Here is a 21,164-nt window from a genome sequence, read left to right as displayed (position 1 = left end):
GAATAACATTTGGCCTTTGAAGTGGGTGTGCTGAGCTTCCCCGCACAATGCATCTCTTCTTGGGCTTTGGAATTCGTCAGCGATGGGATCCCCCACATCTCTATCCACCTCTGGTGCTGCTTAGCCTGCCCACGCTGAGCTGATTTTGGAGCTGAGTCCCAACTGTAGTTTCATTGTCTGGAGTGGCGTTGCCTCTTTGGGCTGATGCTGAGCATCTGGAGTGAGCAGAACCAAAGCAAGGAGCTGGCTTTGGCAGAGGCACTGAGGCTCACGTCGCCAGTGCTGCTGAGGAGTGCTACACAGCAGGTGGATTGTCAGGCTGCAGTGGAAACAAGTTTACTTTTTTCCAAAGGACAAAGAAGCTTTTAAAGCTTTGATTGTGTGTGCTCATAATAAAAAAAGTGCACAATAATACTATGCAAGTTAGGCTTAAAAAAGAAGTTTATATGTGTGTTATTTTAATAGAGAAAGGCAACTGTAAGGGAGGAGATAACAAAGCCTCGCTTACTCTGTTCAGTTGGTATGGCTCTCTGAGAACTGTATCAGTTTCTGCTAATCAGGGTGCTGCGAGGGCCGTCCTGCTCTGCCCTGACTCCCACCTGGAGCAACATAGCGTGAGTGCAGAGCAGCAGCAGAGGCTCTTGCTGGGAACAGGTTGTTTGCAAGATGCAGTGTGTGGATCTGTATGCTCTTAGGCTTGGTAGGAGTATCAAAACTTCCTAGTAACACAGCAATTTGTTAAATTTGCATAACTTTGAATTTCATCGTGGTAATGCGAGGTGCTGATTTTGGCTGCTGGAAGTCTGTAGGAACGCAGCAGTAGTTAAGGTTTATTGTTATAGCAGTGCATGTTGGAATACAAGGTAACAAACTGTCACTTACATTCTAGGACACCTTTGCACTACGCAGCTGCAAATTGTCATTTCCACTGTATTGAGACACTGGTGACCACAGGAGCCAATATTAATGAAACAGATGACTGGGGACGCACCCCTTTGCACTATGCTGCTGCTTCTGACATGGACCGAAAGTAAGAGAGCCTGTTTGTGTTCCTTGTTCAGTGTTTTTCCTAATCAAATGTTCTATTCCCTTCATGACACTGTGCCATTTGAACTAAAAAAATGACCTGGCTGGCACAGGAATTGCTCTCAGATATATACATCAACTCCACACTGAACTGCTGTGCCTGTAAGCCAGATCCCCAGGTGATATGGTATCACAGCCCTGCAGTTTACCTTTGAAGTAACATGTGATTTTACAGCCCCTCTGTCCTAATGAACTATTTTTACTACACACCGTCTTCTTTCTTCTACTGTGTGGTTTCCTCACAAGGGAAAGCTCAGAGAGTTTTGTGTCTGCTTTGCAAGTCCATGATAAGGAATGGAAAAAGAGACAGCAGACGGAGTTTTCCCAGGTGGACTGCAGTGATAGTTGGCCATTCTGATAGACTTTCTGGCAAAAACAAGATAAATCTACCCATCGCTCTCTCCACTGTCAGAGCTGATAAAAACTCTCACCCTTTCCAAATAGGTTGCTTTCTAGAGACTAAAAAGAGAGAGGCCTGGGGAATATCCTTTGGCAGAATGCAGAACTGTTCTTCTGAGAAAAGCTTGGAAGGGGGAAAACAGCTGCAAAACTTAAATATCCAGAGGTTACTGAATAGAGTTTCTGCATATTTTGGCAATCTCTTTTATATAACATACTGCATGAAACAACCTCAATTATCCTGTTAGTTGTCTCTTAAAACTCACTGGGACCTGTATTTATTTTAAATCATCCCACACTTATCTGTCTCTTTCCTTCAGACTCTCAGGAACTATTTTCTTGGTTTCTTATATAGTGAGGTCTGATTAAAAGGAGGGAACAAAATCCAAACCAAAACATAAAAAGTATGGTTTATTCCCAGCAGAATACCACTCCAAAAGCACTTTGGGAAGACTTTTCCTTAAGCTCGTAGCAGAGGTTTGGATACCATGGGTGTATGTCAGTAGCTTCTTCACCATTTGCTTCGTTTGCTGTGGTAATACTGGTATCAAAAATGTCTTCCCTGTCAATGTAAAACCAGAATGGTGCTGGTAAGAAGGCATCAGGATCTTCAGAGGACTGTTCTTGGCATTGCAAGCTAAGTAGGTTTGTATGAAGGGTTTCACCACTGGCTGCTTCTAATTAAAGCCTGCCAGGGTGTGAAATTACTTGGGGTGTTGAGAATTGTGATTCAGTGTGTATTTTCAGCTTTTGACTCTTTATAGGTTATGCTCCTGAATGTAAACAGCCTTTCGGCTAACTTCAGGATATAGATGCTTCCAATGGTAACTTTTAATTAAAAATAAAATAAAAATAAGAGTAAAAATCTTAGTTTAGTCATACTCTGAGCATTGGCAGGGATGTTTGGCCTTCTTTGCCCTCAGAGTCTAAACCTAAATTGATTCTGATGTTGTCTTCTCATTAAATTTTCCAGTTGGAGATGTTTTGGAAGAAGCCTTGTTAGATGAAATGTTATTTACAGTCCGTGATTTTGTAGGTCAGCATATTTATTTTTTTTCTGCTGAACAATGGCGAACTCTCAAAGTTGGACAATCTTAGTCCAAAGAATATTCCAAATCAATTAACTTTGAATGTGGGCAGTTAATGATCAGAGAGAAGTCCTTTGAACAACCAGGTTGTCCTACTGTTTCAGCTGATTTGGTCAGTGTTGCTGCTTATGGACTTCAGAAAATACCCCTTTCCTGCAGAGGAAACAACATCAGCATTTACATTAAATAGATTATTCAAATTTATGAGTATGTAATGTTTCTCCTGATGATAGCTTACTCTGTTCAGGGAATGTTATACTGGGATCTCGCTAATTTATTGTTAGCTGAAAGTAAAGGTGGGTGAGGCTGTCACTTGCTATGCGAGAAGTTTGAAGGTCTGCTCTGTACAGTTACCTCCAATGGCTTTTCTGAGTTTGAGTGTCTTGTCTCAACATGGTACATGAGTACTGTCTATATGCTTACAGTGTTAGGATTTTTTAATTGATAAATAAGATTTCTTTTTGAGTTAGTGAACGTCAAACAGACCCCAGATTTGTGGAGTAGTCTCTTACTGTAAGCATCCACAGAAAGAAAGTCAAATCTTGAAAATACATATGAGAAATAGCCTGGTAAGGACCAAATGTACTGCTCTGCATTGTGCAGAATTCAGTCTGGAATATGTTTGTTATATAGGGATCGGATTTAGCAAACTGACCTTCCAACTTTCCAAGGTACTGATCTATAATGGTATGTAGCACTTGGGAAGCGTGCATTCTGTGTTGGCCTTGGTGTCCAAGGAAATTCATAATCACAGACTCATGATCGTAAGCTCACAGATCAGTCTTCTGGCTGCCATCCACCCAGCTGGGAAGTAGAGGTGCCAAAAATGATCCGGGTGTGCAGGAGTATGAAGGCATGCTAAGCTATTTTGAAGAATCCAAAGAATCTGACCGGACATCTGAGAATCTGAGATATCTCATGGTGCTGCCAAGACATTTCACAGAAAGTGAGAAGAGTCAGCAACACAGCTAAAGCTGATTAAAGATAGACTAATTCACTATTAGTGACTAAACAGTTCCTGATAGAAACCAGAATTCTCTGGTGGCTTTTTTTTTTTTTTTTTTTAAATACTGACTTGGAAGATGATAAACTTCCATGCTGTTGTTGTCTCCATTGTTTGCAAAACATATTATCTGCAGATCCAGGTAGTATGCTCACTAAACTTGTGTAACTTGTTACTTTTGGCTGGAAGAGCTCAACTCCATGCAAAGGAGACTGGGGATGGGTAGCACACTGCATCAAAATCATTCATATTTTGAAAATAAGTTGCATTTTTCTGTCATTTATGCTGAGAAGAAAGAATATTTTAGGTAACTCCCATGAAAATGCTGAAGAACTTGAAAGAACCAGTGAAATGAAGGAAAAAGAAGCTGCATTGTAAGTTTGGTGTCAATAGAGAAGTTAAACTTCATTCCTGGAGAAAGCCATTGCTTTGCACTGCAGCTTACACCCTGCTTTTGCTCACTCATTGCTTTGCTAGACACAATGCTTAGCTTTAATGGGAGCTAACCTAAGGAAAAAAGCTCTGTGCTCTCTTTTGTGTGCATATTCCCTAATATTTCTGCTTCTCTGCTTGTTGCTCTTCCTTAATGGAAAATAAACAGCTTCAGTAATTTAATAATTCATCAGTAACATGCACTGTTCTATTTTAGTGCTTTGCATTGAGTATGTATGTTGCAAAGATAAGTTAGCTAATGGCTGCCTCAATGTATTTGCTTGGACTAGCATTTTCATATAGCTGCATATTGATTATTTCTCATTTTAAAATCCTCTTTTTTTGTATGACAGCTTATAGTCACTAACAATTTATTGAAGAAAGTAATAACGAGAAGATGATGATTTCCTGGTGGTGTAAGAAAAAATGATAGGAGCTGTGAAGAAAATATGGGATCTTTTGGAAAAGATAATATTAAAAATGCCAGGAAAGAAGAAAATGTATTTATATACATACATGTTGGGAAATGATCTCAGTAAAGTCCAATTTTTCTTCTGCTGTAGTATGTGGTTGGAGGCAAATGGTGTGGTCAGAAAATTAGCATATAATAGCAGTTTCTGGCTTTCTGAAATGGGCTGTTTACATCATGGTACAGAGTTTCCTTTCAGTCTTTTAGTAGAAGGCCATTTTGGAATTAGAGTAGCAGCAAACGTGGGGTTTAGCAGGTTTCCTGTTTTCTAGGAAGATCTTCAAAGATGAGGGGGGATTTTATGTTTAACAAAACAAACAAACAAAAAGGTTGAATGTGGGGAGCAGTTGGTGAAAAGGAGGGAAACCTGTAAATACTTTGAAGTGCTGTTAGAAATACCGAACCAGCTGCTTGTCTGCAGCACCGCTCCTACTTGCAGTGAGGGATAGTTCTGTTAAAGAGTGAGAGTTCTCATTTAAACTAATGCATTGTTCACAGGTGTCTGGAGTTCCTTCTACAGAACGATGCCAATCCATCCATCCAAGACAAAGAGGGCTACAACACTGTGCATTACGCTGCTGCATACGGACACCGGCAGTGTTTGGAACTGGTGAGCGCTCAGACGGTTGAGAGGTCTCTTATCTACTGATATGTAGATGTGTGTGTGTATGAATGTCCCAGTACGGTGAATTCACCTCAAGGTTATGATTTGAGTCCTTTGGAAATTCGTGGTTCTGTGAGAACCTAGAGTAAACTCAATAAAGTGCAATTAATATGCAACCAGTAAAGTGCAACCAATATGCAACTAATATGGTACATCTTTAAAAACGTGATAGTTTTGTTGAACCAATCCTTGTTCAACAAGCTCGTGCTTAAACGTTGAACATGAGTGGAGCTCTGGTTATTTTTTACCATGATTGAAGTATTCCCAGGGTTTGTGACAGTAATAAGGAGTAGTTCCCTGTGTGTGGGAATGTGTGCGCACGTTATCAGGTTTGCATGCTGAGAGCTTTTGTTAGCTGCATACCTACAGTGTGTTTTTGCCTCTGAAGAAACAATAGCAGTGCTGGTAAGGCTGATAAACCATAATCAACCTTGCGGGCCATGTGGCTGTTTCCATTGTTGTTGCACCTGAGTGATTAGAAATTGCATCTCCCAAGAAGCCCAAAATGTTCAGCCAAATACTGAATTTGGGAGATTCACAGTGAGCATTTATAGTGGAGCGGGGGTTGTAAGTAAATAAATCCATAGAAAGGTTGTGGAAATGGATGTTAACTGAACAGCTTGCTATACAGGTGGATCCAACGCTGTTGTGTCACACATAAATAGGCTCTGCTTTTCAAAAAGATGTAAATAGAAAATTGTATACTTGTTCAGACCTGAGTCAGAGCGCTGTGCGCTCTTCAGTGTTTTTTGTTGTTTGGTTCGCTCTTTCTTCGTTGAAGAGTTCAAGTGCTTAATAATTGAAGAGGACTTATGCACAAACATGTGCTGCCTTCATCCCACGTGCACCGGCACTGTCAGTTGCTGCCATCTCCGGGAGATCCTGCAGCTGGCCCAGCCCAGCTCACAGCAGCCAGGAAATGCTGCCTGTAATTGTGCCGGGGTCGCCCTGGGTCACAGCTCCAGGTTAAAAGCCTTTTAGCTCCCACCTGCACACACAGATATAATTAGGACACTTGGAAGATCACTGCTTCTTTTTGCTTGTGGCAGCTGTTTGGCCTTTCGTTGTTGAGAGCTGTCTCCTGGAGCTACTCTACTGTGACTGCCCATGGGGACAGAGCGGTCCTCTCCTGCACCCACTGTGGGTTTGGAGCACAAGTAAATGTTCTTGGCATTTGAAAGGTGTGTATGGAGTTTGTCTTGTGCAGTGTACAAGCCTATGCTTGTATGGGTACAGCAGGGTGTACTGCAGCCTGATTTCTGTCTTATCACCAGATTCTTTCAGGACTTGTGCGAGCAAAACTCTCTGCAACTATGTCTTCTCTTTCATCCTTGGTATTGTAGCCCCTGTGTGCTCCTAGGTGCAGAGCAAGCACAGGGCAAGGTCTCTTTTCTTCTCTTGCTGCTGGGCACATTTTCTCACAACATACCAGTTACAAACCTGCTGTCAGTTCCCAGTGTTTCTTAGGCATGCCAGACAAACAAGAGCTGGGAGTGCAGCACGTATTGGAGGTGTTGTGTTTCTCTTTAGTTTTGAAGGTTGACACACAAACCATGGGTGAGAGACAGCAGTACAGCAAATGTTCTGTATTCACATAGAGAATTCAGTGTTGTTCCATGTTAATCCTCGCGTATTTGTGACTAAAGCTGCAGTATAGAAACCAAAGGCCAAGGGTCACTTGCAAAGTTAAAGCCATACAGCGTGTTTTCCGCACACCTGTGAATGACCATTTACATACTCTGCTGTCTACCTCAGACCATTATGTGGACCAGGATTTTGCCACTGGTACTGAGAGGCTGACAGGCATCTCATTTCATCTCTGCAATATAAAAGACTGAGCACTCTGGCAAGCAGTTGTGCTCAGCCTGCAGCAGGGACCGGGCTTGTCATCTTTGTACACACTGTCAGAAGAGACTGATTCTGTTTTGTTCAGTGAGTTACAGAGGGCCAGGTTATATTTGTATGATTATATTTGGTAACAATAACGAATTGATACAGGCAGTTACCTTTACATTGATTTTTGCTTTTTTTCTTCCCTGAATTTCTGCTATTTGAAACATCAGATGGGCTGGGAGCAGCCTCCCGCAGCTGAAAGGTAGTGTTGCTGTGAGCGTGTTTTCAGTTGTCCTTGCTCGAGGAATAGTGGGAACCCAACAGTGCCAATCCCAGTCTAAATATGTCTGTAAATAGATAGAGACACTTTTTGTTTTGGCTTCACACATGTAATAACAGGTTCTTGGGTATCCAAGTGCTAACCTTGAACCATTAATGTATATCACGGGGGCTGTCATGTGGAATGTTCCTTCTGAAATATTTACAGTCTCATCCTAAAGAAGAGATTTTTCAGGCAGGATTATTGAAATGAAAACATTTTTTTTCAGTGCCAAATTAACTGTTTTACAGTTTTATCCCGTGGGTAAGTATTTTCAGTTTATTATTGGCAAATCAGACAAAAATATCTGGGAATTATTTTCCCTTGTCCTACGAGACAGTTCTTTATAGGCATAAAACTGTTAGGGGAAGAAGTTCATTTAAAATATGAAGCTTTGAATCTGATCAAAAGTAAGGCAAAATGGTGCAATGCTGAGCTTGATTTCTGTGAGTAACAGTTACTTGCATTTGCCTATATGCACGATATCAAGGTAAAGGGATATGTTAATGCATCTTTTTCAGTGTTGTGGACCTTGTCAAGTGTATCAGAGAGCTCCTAAGCCTAATTTTTAGTTCCTCCCTCCCTCCTTCCTGTTTTGTTTTTTTTTTTAACAAGGTACCTGAATTAACCTATTTCAAAATAAATGATCACTTAAAAAAGAATCTGAAGAGGACAATGCAGTGTCTAGTGAAGTTTCCTTAGCTCTAGGGGATCTGATCATTACTTTAAATATTGTAGCTTCTCAGCATGACAAAATATTTACACCTCTGAGTACAGTTTTGGAAGGGCTGGTTTATCTACAGAAATATGTTTTTATTTTTTGCCTCATGTTTTTTCCCATGAGCTCAGTGCTTTGGGAGAAATTTAGCTGAAGTTCTTTGTGGAGAGTGCAGAGGTATGAGGAGAAAAAAGAATTAAGACTAAAAAGGCCATCTCCTTTGGCACAAAAAATAAGGTATGTGTTTGTGTGTTCAGCCACAGAGCTCAATGCCAGAAGCTCTTCTCTGGAGGACCTTTAGGCTGCCTGGAATATCGCTCTGCAATGAATGACGTGATGTTGCTAAAAAGAGAACAGAGGAAGCAGATTCTTGAATTCTTTCTCCATCTGTAGTGAGCCATTCATAAAGACTGAATGGTGAGCATGTGTGCTTACAAGCAAGTGAAGCTCTGTCTTTCTCATGTGCTTTCATACTTCTAACAATATATTACCTCATGTTTGTTTACATTGGGACTGACTTTGGTGTTCAATAGTCAGGCATGTTGTTCTGTATTGCTTGCTGGTATAGTTCATGTTAGTGAACTATAGTAGTTAGGAGGAAAAAAGTTTTATTTTTCATTGAAAGATCTATCAGAAAATCCTTACTGCCATGGAAAGAGTGAAACTGCAATTGCAAGTTGAAGTGCAGTGTGGAGTGCCAGTCAAAGCCTTTGAAGTGTCAGTCTTTTGCAGTGATATCTCTTTTCTGACTGTAAGTATTGATGGTTAATTTTCTTTTAATCTGTTCTTCTCCTTATCTCATGAGCAAATGAAATTCACTTTTGGCCAACAGAAACTGAATTGGCACAGTGGCCCATTCTCTTAAGGATGGGAGGAGGGCATGGTTTAATGGAAAACTGTATCTGAGAGAGAAAGCAAACCATGTTCCATGCGTCTGACCAAAGCAGTGAGCTGCAGAGCCATCTGCATTTGGGGGATCTCCTGCTAGCAGAGCCTGTCACAGCTGTGCTGTCGAGTTTGAGGGCAAGGAGACTCCTTGTGTTAGACCAGGCATTGCAGTGAGGAAGGAGCAAGCTGTGTGTCCCATGCTCAGTCCCTTGCATGTGGAGAAGTTACAGCCACAGGCTCTCCAGGTCTTTCATATGACTGCTGCTGATTTTCGGTCTGTTAGTCAACAAGAATGTGTTGGTTCGTTCATCTGAGAGCAGGACACTGTGGTGAGTGAATCACATGTGTGGTTGGGATAGGCATGAAGTAGCCGTCAGCCACATGGGCGCCTGCCTTGGCCACTTGTCCTGCTGCAGCCCCTGGTCCGCCTCGGCGCCTGAATCGCTGCATTCAAAGGTCTGTGCTCTGGTTATCCTCCTTTATGCATGTCTCACTGTCTCCATGATAAATGCTGCCGTTCTGAAAAGGAGAATTTTGTCTGACAGCAGCAGTGATGGTGCTTTATGCTGTGAATGACTTCACGCCAACCTCCCAGAGCTTTTCCTGCATGTCAGCTTTGAATGTCTGAGCTGTTATTCCACGTGCAGTGCAGAAATTTGATGTTTTCTCTCCGGTTAGTTGGTACAACTAGGAATTCACACGCTTATTTTTCATGAAGAAAACACCAAGTAAAACTCCAGAAGTACACAGGACAAGATTTCAAATAAATAGACTCCCTATGCACAAAATTCAAGGAATGTTACGTGAAGTATAACTTCTAGCAATTCTGAACGATGTGACCATGCATTTGGATGACTGTTTAGTGAAGGGCTGTTATCAGCACCAGCTGATACGTGAGGGTGGGTGCCTGCGTGGGCAGCTCTCAGTGCATCAGAACCAGGGCCCCTTTCTATCAAACCCACTGCCATACACACCTTTCTTGCGTGTTTTTTCTTAGCAGAGGAAGCTTAAAGTCACTAATTCTAGTGTGTTTTTTTTTTCTAAAAGGAGAATGTAAAAGAAGATGGGAACGTATTGAACATATGTACATGCTGGTTAAGTTATCAGTAGGAGTCTATATTCTATACGTGCTAGAGATGCTGATATGTGTTAGCTTATAGCAGTGCATTTTGGCTTAGATTATTATTATTTGCTTTGGAAACTAAATTTAAAATCTTTTAAGAATCAAAATTAGGATAGTGATGCATCTTGGGAACTTTGTGAGAGTGCAGGAATTTGCCATCTGTATCTGAGTGGCTCCTAGGATAGCAGTATTGCCTACAATCTTCTGGAGGGCTTTTTTCTGACAGATTTAAGTTTTTTTCTTTTTTTTTTTCTTTTTTTTTTCCCTTTTTTTTTTTTTTTCTGACAGAGAGAAGCAAGCTGTTAACATGTGCTGCCTTTTGTCAGAGAGCAACATGGTGATCGCAGAGCTGCAGGGGATAGTTTCCCTTTAGGCATGGACTTGTGCTGTTGCCTGAAGTACCTGTCTGGGAGTGTGTGTAGTGTTTCAATGGAACTGTGCACAGGATATCTGACTCTTTCTAATCTACTGAATCCAATGAGAAGGGTGTATGGCATTGCATTAGACAGTATAGCTCAGAAAGTGGTGTAGCCGCTGAGGTCTTTGGGCTGTAATCAGTCTCTTTTATTCAAGGGAAGGTGTTTGTTTGCTTTCAGCAGACATCCAAAAAGAAACTGTCTCTGGTTTATTGCTATTTGTACATGTTAGACAAAGGCGCCCACAGCGCGTGTATTTTGTGTCTGTCTTTTGCCAGTCAAAGAGGTTGTCTGTAAACATTCTCCTTGAATATTATTTTCCTCTTTCCCTTCCTTCCATGTGAATTCATGCGACTGGTATCTGCTCTCAGGGGCAGACATTAGGCAGTTGTCTCCTTGCTGCTTCAGGAGCATTTCATCCGTAGGTGGACAGTATAGAGATAGGTGTGTAAAGATGTCCTTGTTAATATGCTTTTATTCATTTCTGAAAGTGCCATGAAAAATGGCTACTAATTGATGAATGTTTTGACATTTCACATTTGGCATTAATGGCACCCATCTGTGGGGCTATGAAGAAGTTAACTGTGGATGTGGAAGGGATATGTGTTTAAACGTGGAAATTGCCTTACTCAAATAACAAAACTCAGTGAAAAGCCACTTGAATGTCAGTGGTGGTTAGATCAAACCTTTGACATAGCTGTGGGTGGTGTGCACAGGTGGCTGTGCCTGGGGGTGTACGTGCATGCTGTTTTATACAGAATCATGCTTTCTTTTTTCTTCCAGGATTTGAGGTAGCACCCATCACTACAGTGATCTGGTTTGAAGTTGTTCTGATATCTTCCTTTTAAAAGTGTGGCTTAAAGTTTTTATGCATGATGAAAAGTATGATCTCCTTTGCTTCCTAATAGTAATCTTAAATTACAGAGATACTCCATGAAGCTATATTTTTTTAAACCAGAGATAAATATTAGAATTTATTTTAGTTGAGAAGGACAATCATGTAAACTATCCTGTCAGTAAACAGCAAATCAGAGTGGGAAAAAAAAAAGTAAAATCAAATGGAGTTAAATACCCCACGCCATATTCACCCATGTAATCCTATATTATAAGCACAAAATCAAACTGTGAGTCTTTTTATGTCTGTAAATACCATTACTGTACAAATAAAATTGTGAGAAGTGAATGTTATTAATCTTTGCATGGGGCGGGAGGAGAGATAGCAGCAGCCTTGTAGTGCTATTAGCTGGTAACAGTGGATCTGAATAATTGATGTTTTATCTTGTTTTGTCTGCATCTCGCTCCCAAGGCACCAAGCTTCTGAGTGTGAAGGAGACTTCACAAAATAAATAGTTACGTACAGTGCTAAATAGTGCTGCTATGAGAAGTGCAGGATAGAACTGGAGATCCTTACCTTTGAAGAGGTAATGACCTACCCAGAGAGGACAGTGCCCACCACTTTGGCTGGCAGCAGCTGCACAGTTCTGACAGCACTTAAAAATTCTGACAGCAATTTAAATCTGCAGATGACTGAGTTGCAGAAATGTGACAGTCTAAAAGACATTATCTTAGTGGCACAAGAAATGAGACACAAGATATGCTGCGATCTTCTCCACTCAGCTAGCTGCAACCATGAGCTGTTGGTAACGTGTTCTTATTGCCTCTCTTGAGAGAAGTGCTTTGGCCAACTTGCAGCAGGAAGGTTTTGCAGTGTAGCTGACATATTTGGGTTGTTTTGAGAAATAAGTTCACTTTTTTTTATTACTTAAAAAACACACAATGTGCATCGCTTCGTACAAGGTGCTCTAAGATGGAAACTAATGCTAATGGAGTTAGAACCCTGAGGAGAGTTCTGTGTATTCTTGTAACAAGTATATGAGAAATATTGTAAAAGCCGTCTTAGAACCATAGCAATGCTAGTGGAGCAGCAGAATTTGCTTTGTAACTTACACCTTGTACTTTTTGTCTCTGAGTGTGCCGTGGATCCTTCACATGAATTAGTTTTAATTGCGAGCTGTGCTGATGAGACAAATAAGAAAATCACTAATTCCGTGCCCTTGATCTTCTTTTATAATTTCTCTTCTTGCACTCTTGGGCCACATATCGGGGAGCAACCAGATTTACTCTCAAGTTCTCATTTATGCTTGACTTTGTGATAGAGACATTCATCCTTGTGAGTAATAAGCTCATTAAGCTTAGTCTGCATTAGTCTAAGCTGCTTTAAGTAAGCCATTGGAATGCCTTTTGTGAGGAGCTCTCCAATTCTGCAATTCGTTCCTTTAGAGCCTTCAGTGTGTCAATTTTCTGTGTTTCTGTTGTGGCTTTTTTTTTTTTTTCCCCATCTATTTGAAAGGCATTTATCTGCCTTGTTCCAGAAGACTTGTGGAGCCCCCTGACAGGTTAAGGGGAGTATTAGGATTTTGATCCCAACATTTCAACAGATGATAATCAGCGTAGTTACAAGCGATTAAATTAGTCTTCTGTGCTCACCTTATGGACTTGTAGTAAGGCTCAGTATTGAGCAGACTGGGGAACAGGCTTTGTACTCACATTTGGATATTTTATAGTTCATTTGCTCAACAGAGAAAATCAGAGTTGAAATAATTACCTACTTCGAGCACGTTTGGTGTAACTGAAAATTCGTGACCATGTGTTCGGAGTTACCACCTAATCCTGTTTCCATCCATCTAAAATACAAGAGAAGGATGGTATTTTAAATTGGAGGTCTCTCCATGTGGTTGTAACAGATGTGTTTCTGTAACTCTGCCACAAATCTACTAAAAAAGTGATGTGGATTTGCTTTTTTTTCCCTTATCTGCAAGATTGTGTTAGAATTCATATTACGTAAGTAATAAGACACACACTCACTTGCTTATGAATAGTATTTATGTCAACACTTTTTTTTTCTCTGTCCAGGTATTTCACTAGGTTTGAAATAAACAAACAAAGTTACTGAATAGTTTTTCTGTGTTATTGTGTTTTGTTATTGTAATAGCTTCAGATTAATGTCCTTGCTTAATACGTGATCTGTGATGCTTTGGAAAAATTTATCTTTGATGTAGGTCTATTAAGGACTGTTTTGTTACACAGAAAGTTTAGGCAAATGTGAGCTCAGCGTATACCATCATCTTGCAGTGCAGGTTGGGTAATTTCTGTGCCTACCATACATGTCACCAGTCTCTTTGGACAGCATTCCATGTTGACGTACCACAGAACTGTCCAGATTGTCACCACTGTCCCCTTCTTCAGTTTTTGAGTTAATTAATTACTCTCTCAAAAAAGTTTGGAAAACCTTATTGGAACCGTAGAAATGTTTCAAGTCACTTGTAGTTACCTGTCACACTTTTCTTACTTTTTGCAGTCTCTGGTTACTAATTTTTTGGACAGCATTATTTTCCAGTCACAGAGGATTTTGGAGACTAACTCTCTGAGTAGTATTCAAGTAAAAATGCCTTGCATGCCAGCAGTAGTGCTACTCAAAAGTGTTGAATTCACAATATTTTGTCAATACTCTGTGAAGTTTTCTTTGCAGCCTCAATGGGGTAGCCTTGCCAGGGTTCATGTGCTTTTGTGGAGGGGTGCTAGTCACAGTAATTCCATAGTTTCTCATTCTCGCTGGGCAGAAATACCCCGTTTGTAAGCCTTAAAATGCTTTGGGATCCATTGAAATGTAGAAAATCATAAACGTGTGATGCATTTTATTAGATGCTAATTTTTTTTAGTTTTGTAAGGATGTTTATGTTCAAGTATGTGTTGCATTCTAGAAGACTATGTAAGGAAGTCTTACTCTGATAAATTATACAAATTACTGTGAAATTTCTAGCAGCTTAGTTCTAATTATTATCAACCCAAATTTCAGAATTATAAAAAATGCTGAAACAGAAATGGCTTATATGCACGTTACCTGTGTAGTCATGAAACAGCGCTTTTCCAATGCAAAATGACTGAGGGCTCTACTCCACAGATTATTCCTTTTACTGCTCCTTTATCATGCAAACAATCTCTGTGATTCAGGGAAACTAATCAGGGTAAGGATGTTCATTAAAGGCTTTCAAATTGGTTTTCTATCTCTATCCTATAGGGGAAGAAGACTTGAAAATGCTTTACTGTAAACATGAAGTACTTACTCCTTATTGCCCTTCAGTATTCACATCAGATTTTTTTTATTTTTTTTTTTTTTGGTCTGCTGACTCATGAGAGCTTATCCTAAGTTATACAAGAATGTTTTAAGATTTTTTTTTCTTTCATTTTCAGCTTCTGGAAAAAAACAGCAATATGTTTGAGGAATCGGATTCTTCAGCTACGAAAAGTCCTTTGCATTTAGCTGTAAGTATGAGATGTGTAAATTGTTTGATCATCATCTCAAAGAATAATTCTTTAATCTTTGTCTTTGAAGCAGGTTTAATCTTAGACTTGGTTTTGAAACAACTAGGAAAGGATGTAGACAGAGATGTAAGAAAAACAGGTTCTAAACTGGAATTGTTGAGTTTCTGGCAGTTGAAGCTCTTCACTTCTATGGATTATAGCACTCAGGTAGTAGAAGAAACAGAAACTGAAGTGAAATTAAATGGCAAGCTATTTTTATAACCAGTCTATGAAGTTGGAGCTGGAGCTTGAGCCCGTGGCTCTGATGATGGAGTGGGATGTTCCCCTGCAGACATACGGTGTGCAGAAATAGTGTGGCATACAGCTAGGTGTGGGAATGCATACAGTTTGTCCCAGTACCTGAACACCCTCATGGTAAAAAATATTTTTTCTTGTATTTACATGGATTTTCCTGTTTAAGTTTGTGCCCATTACTTGCCTCTTGTCCTTTTGCTCGGCATGACTAGGAAGAGTCCGGCTCTGTCTTTGCTCTCCTGCTCAGATGTACCAACACATCAATGAGGCCCTTCTAATGTTTTTATTTTTTTTAAACTGAACAGTCTCAGCTTGAGAGAGCTATCTTCACGTGTCTTCCACAAACTGGCCCCACACTGACTGTTCAACCTCACCGTGAATCTGCTCTCTTCTCAATGGGGAAGAAACTTGCTTACTGGAGAACAGGAGCATGTTTTAGTTTTGTAGTGATCATATCTCTGTTTGCCAGCCAGTCTGAACTGCTCTTACCTGGCGTTTGAATTTTCCATGCACCATCTGAAGGAACAAGAGCCAGAAGTTGGTTTAAAAGGAACTAGGCTTGTCACTAAGCTGTTTTCTCAGTTCTTTACAGTTTGAAGAGAGCAGGAAGGACAGTATCTGAAACTCAGATAGGGTTTACAGCTTGCTGTATCACCAAAACAAATTCTTGTGCTGGGAAGGGACTTGACCTGCGCCTGGCCAGACAGCAAGCTCATTTCCTCGCTGGTCTTGGACAAAATCCTTGCAAGGACACTGCCAGAGGTCTTCCCTATTTTATCTGTTGCCGATTAACAGCTCTTCGTTCACCTGAGACACCCCTAAAACACTTCAGGAAAAAAAAAAAAAGCTCACATAAAACATAGTTATTTCTCACACTTCAACTGTATCAAAGATCAGGCTATCGCTGGTTGTTTTCCAATAAATTATAATAGGGAAGAAAGGCTAACAACTGCATCAAGACTGTTTTCTGGGATGTGGATTCTCTGTGCCCTAATCTCCTAATGATTTTCTTTTTCTGCCTTTGCCTTTCTTTCTCCCTTATGTAATTATCTTGGTCTAACAGTGAAACAACTGCTTGGCCACTGCTCTGTCCCATTCTCTTGTACTTCTGAGAACAATCATGAAGAGCAAGCTGCTTCCAACAGTACTTAACCTTGAAGATTGGTGTCTGGTTATTTCATATTTTTGTATTTCTCTTCTGTTTTCATTAATTGTATCAACTCTAGTAACATGTTTATACATTTATATATAAACAAAAAATATTCACTTAGGCTGACAGCGAGGAGGACAGTCACTACAAAGCTACATGAAATGCTTCCACTTTCTGGAACTGTCCATTAGGTTTCTGCAACATCAGCTGCATTTGTGTAGTCAGCCCAAATGTGACTGTTGGTCTGGAAGTGCATCTACTTGCCATGGCAGTTGTTCTACCAAGCGATCTCGCTGGCAGGAATACTCTCTGAAGCATCAGCTATGAAGAGTTGGTCAAGGTTGATTGTGCTTATTAGTACTGCCTCAAAAGTCTCTTTTGGGAATTGTTTTTGTTCAGTTGAGATCAGCAATACATTACATTAAATGCCTATCTTAAAGAAACGGCAGATGTATTGATTTTGTCAGTCAGTTTGGTGATGATCCATGTGGTCTTTGACCAGCGTCACTCTGGTGAACCTAATTTTTGAAGCCGCTGTTTCCCTGAAGAAACGCAATACGAGCTGAAAAGTGAATTGTTGATTTGCCTGTGTTGAAGTGAATCATTGCCTGAAATTCCCCACCTTGAACTGTATTAGAAGCAGAGTAAATAAAAAAAACATAATTTCCGTCCATGAACACTAGGAATTTTTGAGTCTCTTGGCTATTTGTATCAGTGGAAGTGTAGTTTGGCAAAATCCTTTCAAGGTGAAGAGTCATGAGAAGTCAAGAAACTGTCATTTCTATTGTGTTTGAGAGACCCACAGTGACAGATATTATTCATGTTCTATGTGAAAGTCTTTGAAAGGCAAGACTTGTGTTCCTTACGTGACTCATTTCATATTTCCAGGCCTATAATGGTCATCATCAAGCCTTGGAGGTGCTACTCCAATCTCTGGTAGATCTAGATATTAAGGATGAGAAAGGACGCACTGCTTTGGACCTGGCTGCATTTAAAGGGCATGCGGAGTGCGTGGAAGCTCTCATCAGCCAGGGTGCTTCTGTCACTGTAAAAGACAATGTCACCAAAAGGACTCCCCTGCATGCTTCAGGTGAGTGTGCTCTTGTGTTACACTTACAATATAAAGCCTCTAGCATGTATGCAGCTAGCTTTAGGTACCTACTATCCCTATGCTTATTTCTTCTAAACGGAAGAAATCTTGATGTGTACGGAGGTGGTCTTGCAGTTAACTTTGTCATTCTCATGGTCTTTCTCCTCTGTCCCATGGTTCGGTTATCCCTCACAGAAGCCCCTGCTTTTCCACACTCTATTCTGCTCGGCCTTTACCTGCTCATCTGTGCTTTACCATACCTCCATTACACCTACTCTAAGATGTGGGGTGCTTCTCCTACAGCACTTTCACTTAATGGCTCTTTAGCCAAAAGAAAGACTGGAAGAGAGAACAGTTGTTTCACTGCTTATCCTAGGGAAAAAATAGTTGAAAATACAGGCAGGCCTTGGTGGCAATGAAATTGTTCTGTGTTCAAAACTTTCAGCCTGTTTTGGTGGTAACGTTACAGAAATTCATCCTCTTTCAAATGTTATTCTCCTGAGCCAGCTTGTCAATTTGCTTTTGTTAGGTGTTGCTCCATTCTTTATACTTTGACTACAGCGTGTTGTGTAATTAACTAGAAAATGTAGAATTTGCCATTTATTTAAAGGTTATTAGTTAATACATACTTGTTGGTTAAGCACACAGCAGTGCCAAGGGGAATATTGCTCCTCTGGCTGTTAGTTCAAGGACTCAGTACAACCCAGCAGTGACCTCTAGTGGGAAGAAAAATGAATACTTTATCAGGCAGTTTTTTAATTCTCAGACTTAATTGTTTCTCTGTGTATTTTTCATCTTGCTCAGAATAAAATCCATACACGTCCTTTACTGTTTAGCCATGAGAGCTGGTCAGAGTTCTGTGCAGTCAGCAGTGGAACAAAGCTTCTGTCTCCACCTATTACAAAGAGCCACTTGTAATCCTGTGCTTTTTGTTACGCTGTTCTTTAACAATCTAGGAGTCTTTTAACAAAGAATGATGTCACCTGTTGGAAACTGCATAGTGCCACAGTGATATTCAGTGTCTTATATTTGCAATGCAGTCATAAGAGGTAAATTGGCATGTTTTGAGAAATCTAGCAGAATTCTTGCTGAATTAATCCTTTGCGTGGCAGTATGTGTTTGCACACACACAAGTGAAAACTTGCATGCATTTACCATTCACTGGAAAGAAACAAGAAGGAGAGTGTGCCTATCCCTTAACAGTGTCTGTCTTCATTCCTTCTTATTACAGAAGCGGAATTGCTGAACACAGCATTTAAGGAGACTTGAACCTATGGATTAGATTAGAGGACTCTGCAGAGCTCTCTTCAGCAAAGGGATTTTTGACTTCAGTAGACAAATAATTCAGCTAATGAAGTATTTCTTTTTTACTGTCTGTTCCCCTCAGGGAACAGACTTCCTTTGACCTCATAACATAACATGGAGAATTTCCTTAGCCTAAATTATGTGTTCCCTGTATAATTTTATTACCACCAGACTTTCCTCTCTCTGGCTTGGGGGATCCATTGCAAATATTTGCCCAGTGTAGTGCTGTAGCTCTGCTGGCAAAACTAATGTTCCCTGCAGGGTCTGTAGTACTTAGCAATTGTTGGGTTAGCTCTGAAGTCTTCCTGGGAGTATCTGCTCAAAAACTCATTTACCAAAATCTTTTTCAGACATCAGTTTGAACAAATTCTGATTTCTCTTCCTCCTGCGGGATGATAGAACTGATTTTTTTTTTTCTTTTTTTTGTTTCCCCTGTGAGTCACTTATTCATCAACCCTGCAGAAGCGTTTACATGTTATGTATATGTTATTACGTAGTGGTAAATAACTAAAAATGTATTTTATTTTTCTTTAGTAGAGTGACTAGGATTATTTTTGGAGGAGTGATTTAACTGTGATGATGTGCACTCATTTCTCTGCCAGAATGATGTGACATAGGTGGAACCCAAGGTTCTTGCCTCAGCCCACAGGGTGTGGGCAATGTGAACGCGTGACTCTGTAAGGAGGACATAATTTCTGTGTACTGAATACAGGAATTACTGGTTTTTAAAGAAGAAATTCCTGTTCATCCTGTGGGTCATATAATGCTGATGCCTTTAAGCCAGCTGATGGACAGAGATGGGTTTTCAGTGTTTAGCCCTGCAAAATGTAGTACCTTGGAGCTGTTTTCCAACAGCAGTAGGTTGCATTTTAAAGAGCAAATCCGGTTTTTGAGAAGTAGCCACGGCTTCAAATGTTAAAGTAGAAAAACTGGGAAAAAAAAACCCAAGGATTTTTGTTTCTCTGGTTGGTCCTCTGGCCAAACAAGCAGCTAACAGGATCGTGTGCCATCACCTCCTTGCTGACTGAATAGAATAGTCTCATCAGAGTTTTTTTGACTGATGAAGATCCCAAACAGGGCTTTGAGGGGAAAAAGAAGTGGAATCGGATAAAACAGTCTTTCGGTTATAGAATATCAGCAGTAGTGGTGACTTTGTGTACTCAACTTCAGTCACCTTGAGCATGCCTGGCAGTCAGAGAAATTTGGCTCTGCAGCAAACCAGAGTGCTGTGAGGCAGCTGAGTGGCCTGAAGAGGTGTTGTGCAGTAGACTGGGAGAGTGTGACTGACCAGCCTGAGAGAGAACACACATGTGAGCCTGAGAGCCAAAAGTGGAGACACGATTAGCTGCCTTTTGTGGAGGCGTTGCTCTGAGGCTTTGCTCCTCTCCCCGCGGCTTCCTCACAGCTGTCAGTATTCATCTTGGAGGTCACTGGGGAGCAAAATGTGGAAGTAATGTCGTGCTTCCTGGAATATAAAATGTGTAACACTGGTCATTCTTTATAGATGCTTTTAAAAAACAAAACAACAACAACAACAACAAAACAGCACTAAGGAACTTGTTTGTGCAGCCCACACAATATTAATGAGCCTTGCCGAGAAATTCCTAAGGTGTTCCACAACTGATCACAGAAAGCCTTGTCTGCCTGCTCACTGCGAGGGATTTTGGAATGCTGTCTGCTTTGGTAGAAATCTTCTCAGTAGTGAGAATCGCAGTTTCTGTTTTAGTCATTTGAGATTTGTGTAAGAAAGGAAAGTAGTACTTGTCTTACTGAGGAAAGAAAAAAAGGAGCTCATCATTTCATTGGTAGAAGTAAATTGTGGCAACGTTCTTTTCTTTCTTTGGGGAATATTTTCTCTGTGTGTGTGTATATATATATGTATAAGAAATTTCATATCTGTAAGCATTCCAATGGGAAAGTATCTGAAATTAAGCCCAATTATACACACTTTTTTCTTTATAGTCATTAATGGTCATACGCCTTGTTTACGGCTGTTGCTAGAAGTTGCAGACAACCCTGATGTGACGGATGCCAAAGGACAGTAAGTTTCTGTGGTGGTTTTGTTTCAGTTCTGTAATTCAAATGGCATCTCAGATTTCTTACTTAAAAAGAAAAAAAAAAAAAGCATTTATTTGAAATACTGTATTTCCTGCACTACTTGTGAATAGAATTTGGCAGAGACTACAAAGTATGCATGCAGTTGATCTAAGCCATGTGGAAAGGATTATTCATTAATCACAGCCTCTAATTCATACTGTAAACAACTTTTCATATATTCTTAGAGCCAGATTCAGTAAAAACTAACAAGATCCTGAGATGTCTGTAGAGTCTTATTTCCTGAAATGCTGACGTTTCAGCATATATTATATGTATACAGGTATATTATGCTGACAAAGTGAGACAGAATGTTTGTTCAAGGTGAACCCTAAGTCTGAGATGTTCCTACAAAAGTTTTATGTCTCATTAAATGACAGCTATAGAGAGAATAATGGAGTATGTTCTAGAAGTGAAAACTTGAATGTTTTTCTTATTTGGGGTATCTGGAATGTATCTGACTGTACATA

At 40.2% G+C, this 21,164-nt stretch overlaps 1 protein-coding gene across 9 annotated transcripts in view; it reads left to right on the top strand.

The window, feature by feature from the left end:
* Positions 1–21,164, top strand: part of ANKRD44 (ankyrin repeat domain 44) — a 110,473-nt gene that overhangs the window by 74,753 nt on the left and 14,556 nt on the right. For 7 of the 9 annotated variants that reach the window (NM_001012915.2, XM_040703406.2, XM_015289404.4 and 4 more), the window contains exons 14-19: positions 890–1,030; positions 3,870–3,950; positions 4,976–5,087; positions 14,690–14,761; positions 17,094–17,295; positions 20,563–20,641. In NM_001012915.2, the coding sequence (NP_001012933.2) occupies positions 890–1,030; positions 3,870–3,950; positions 4,976–5,087; positions 14,690–14,761; positions 17,094–17,295; positions 20,563–20,641 (687 nt within the window). The remainder of the gene's footprint in view (positions 1–889; positions 1,031–3,869; positions 3,951–4,975; positions 5,088–14,689; positions 14,762–17,093; positions 17,296–20,562; positions 20,642–21,164) is intronic. The other 2 variants (XM_015289403.4, XM_015289402.4) reach the window with 1 other exon arrangement.

This window comes from Gallus gallus, chromosome 7 (genome assembly GCF_016699485.2).
Source record: "Gallus gallus isolate bGalGal1 chromosome 7, bGalGal1.mat.broiler.GRCg7b, whole genome shotgun sequence".
Lineage (NCBI taxonomy): Eukaryota > Metazoa > Chordata > Aves > Galliformes > Phasianidae > Gallus > Gallus gallus.
The sequence above is the reverse complement of the archived record's forward strand: the minus strand, read 5'-3'. Positions and strand labels throughout refer to the sequence as shown.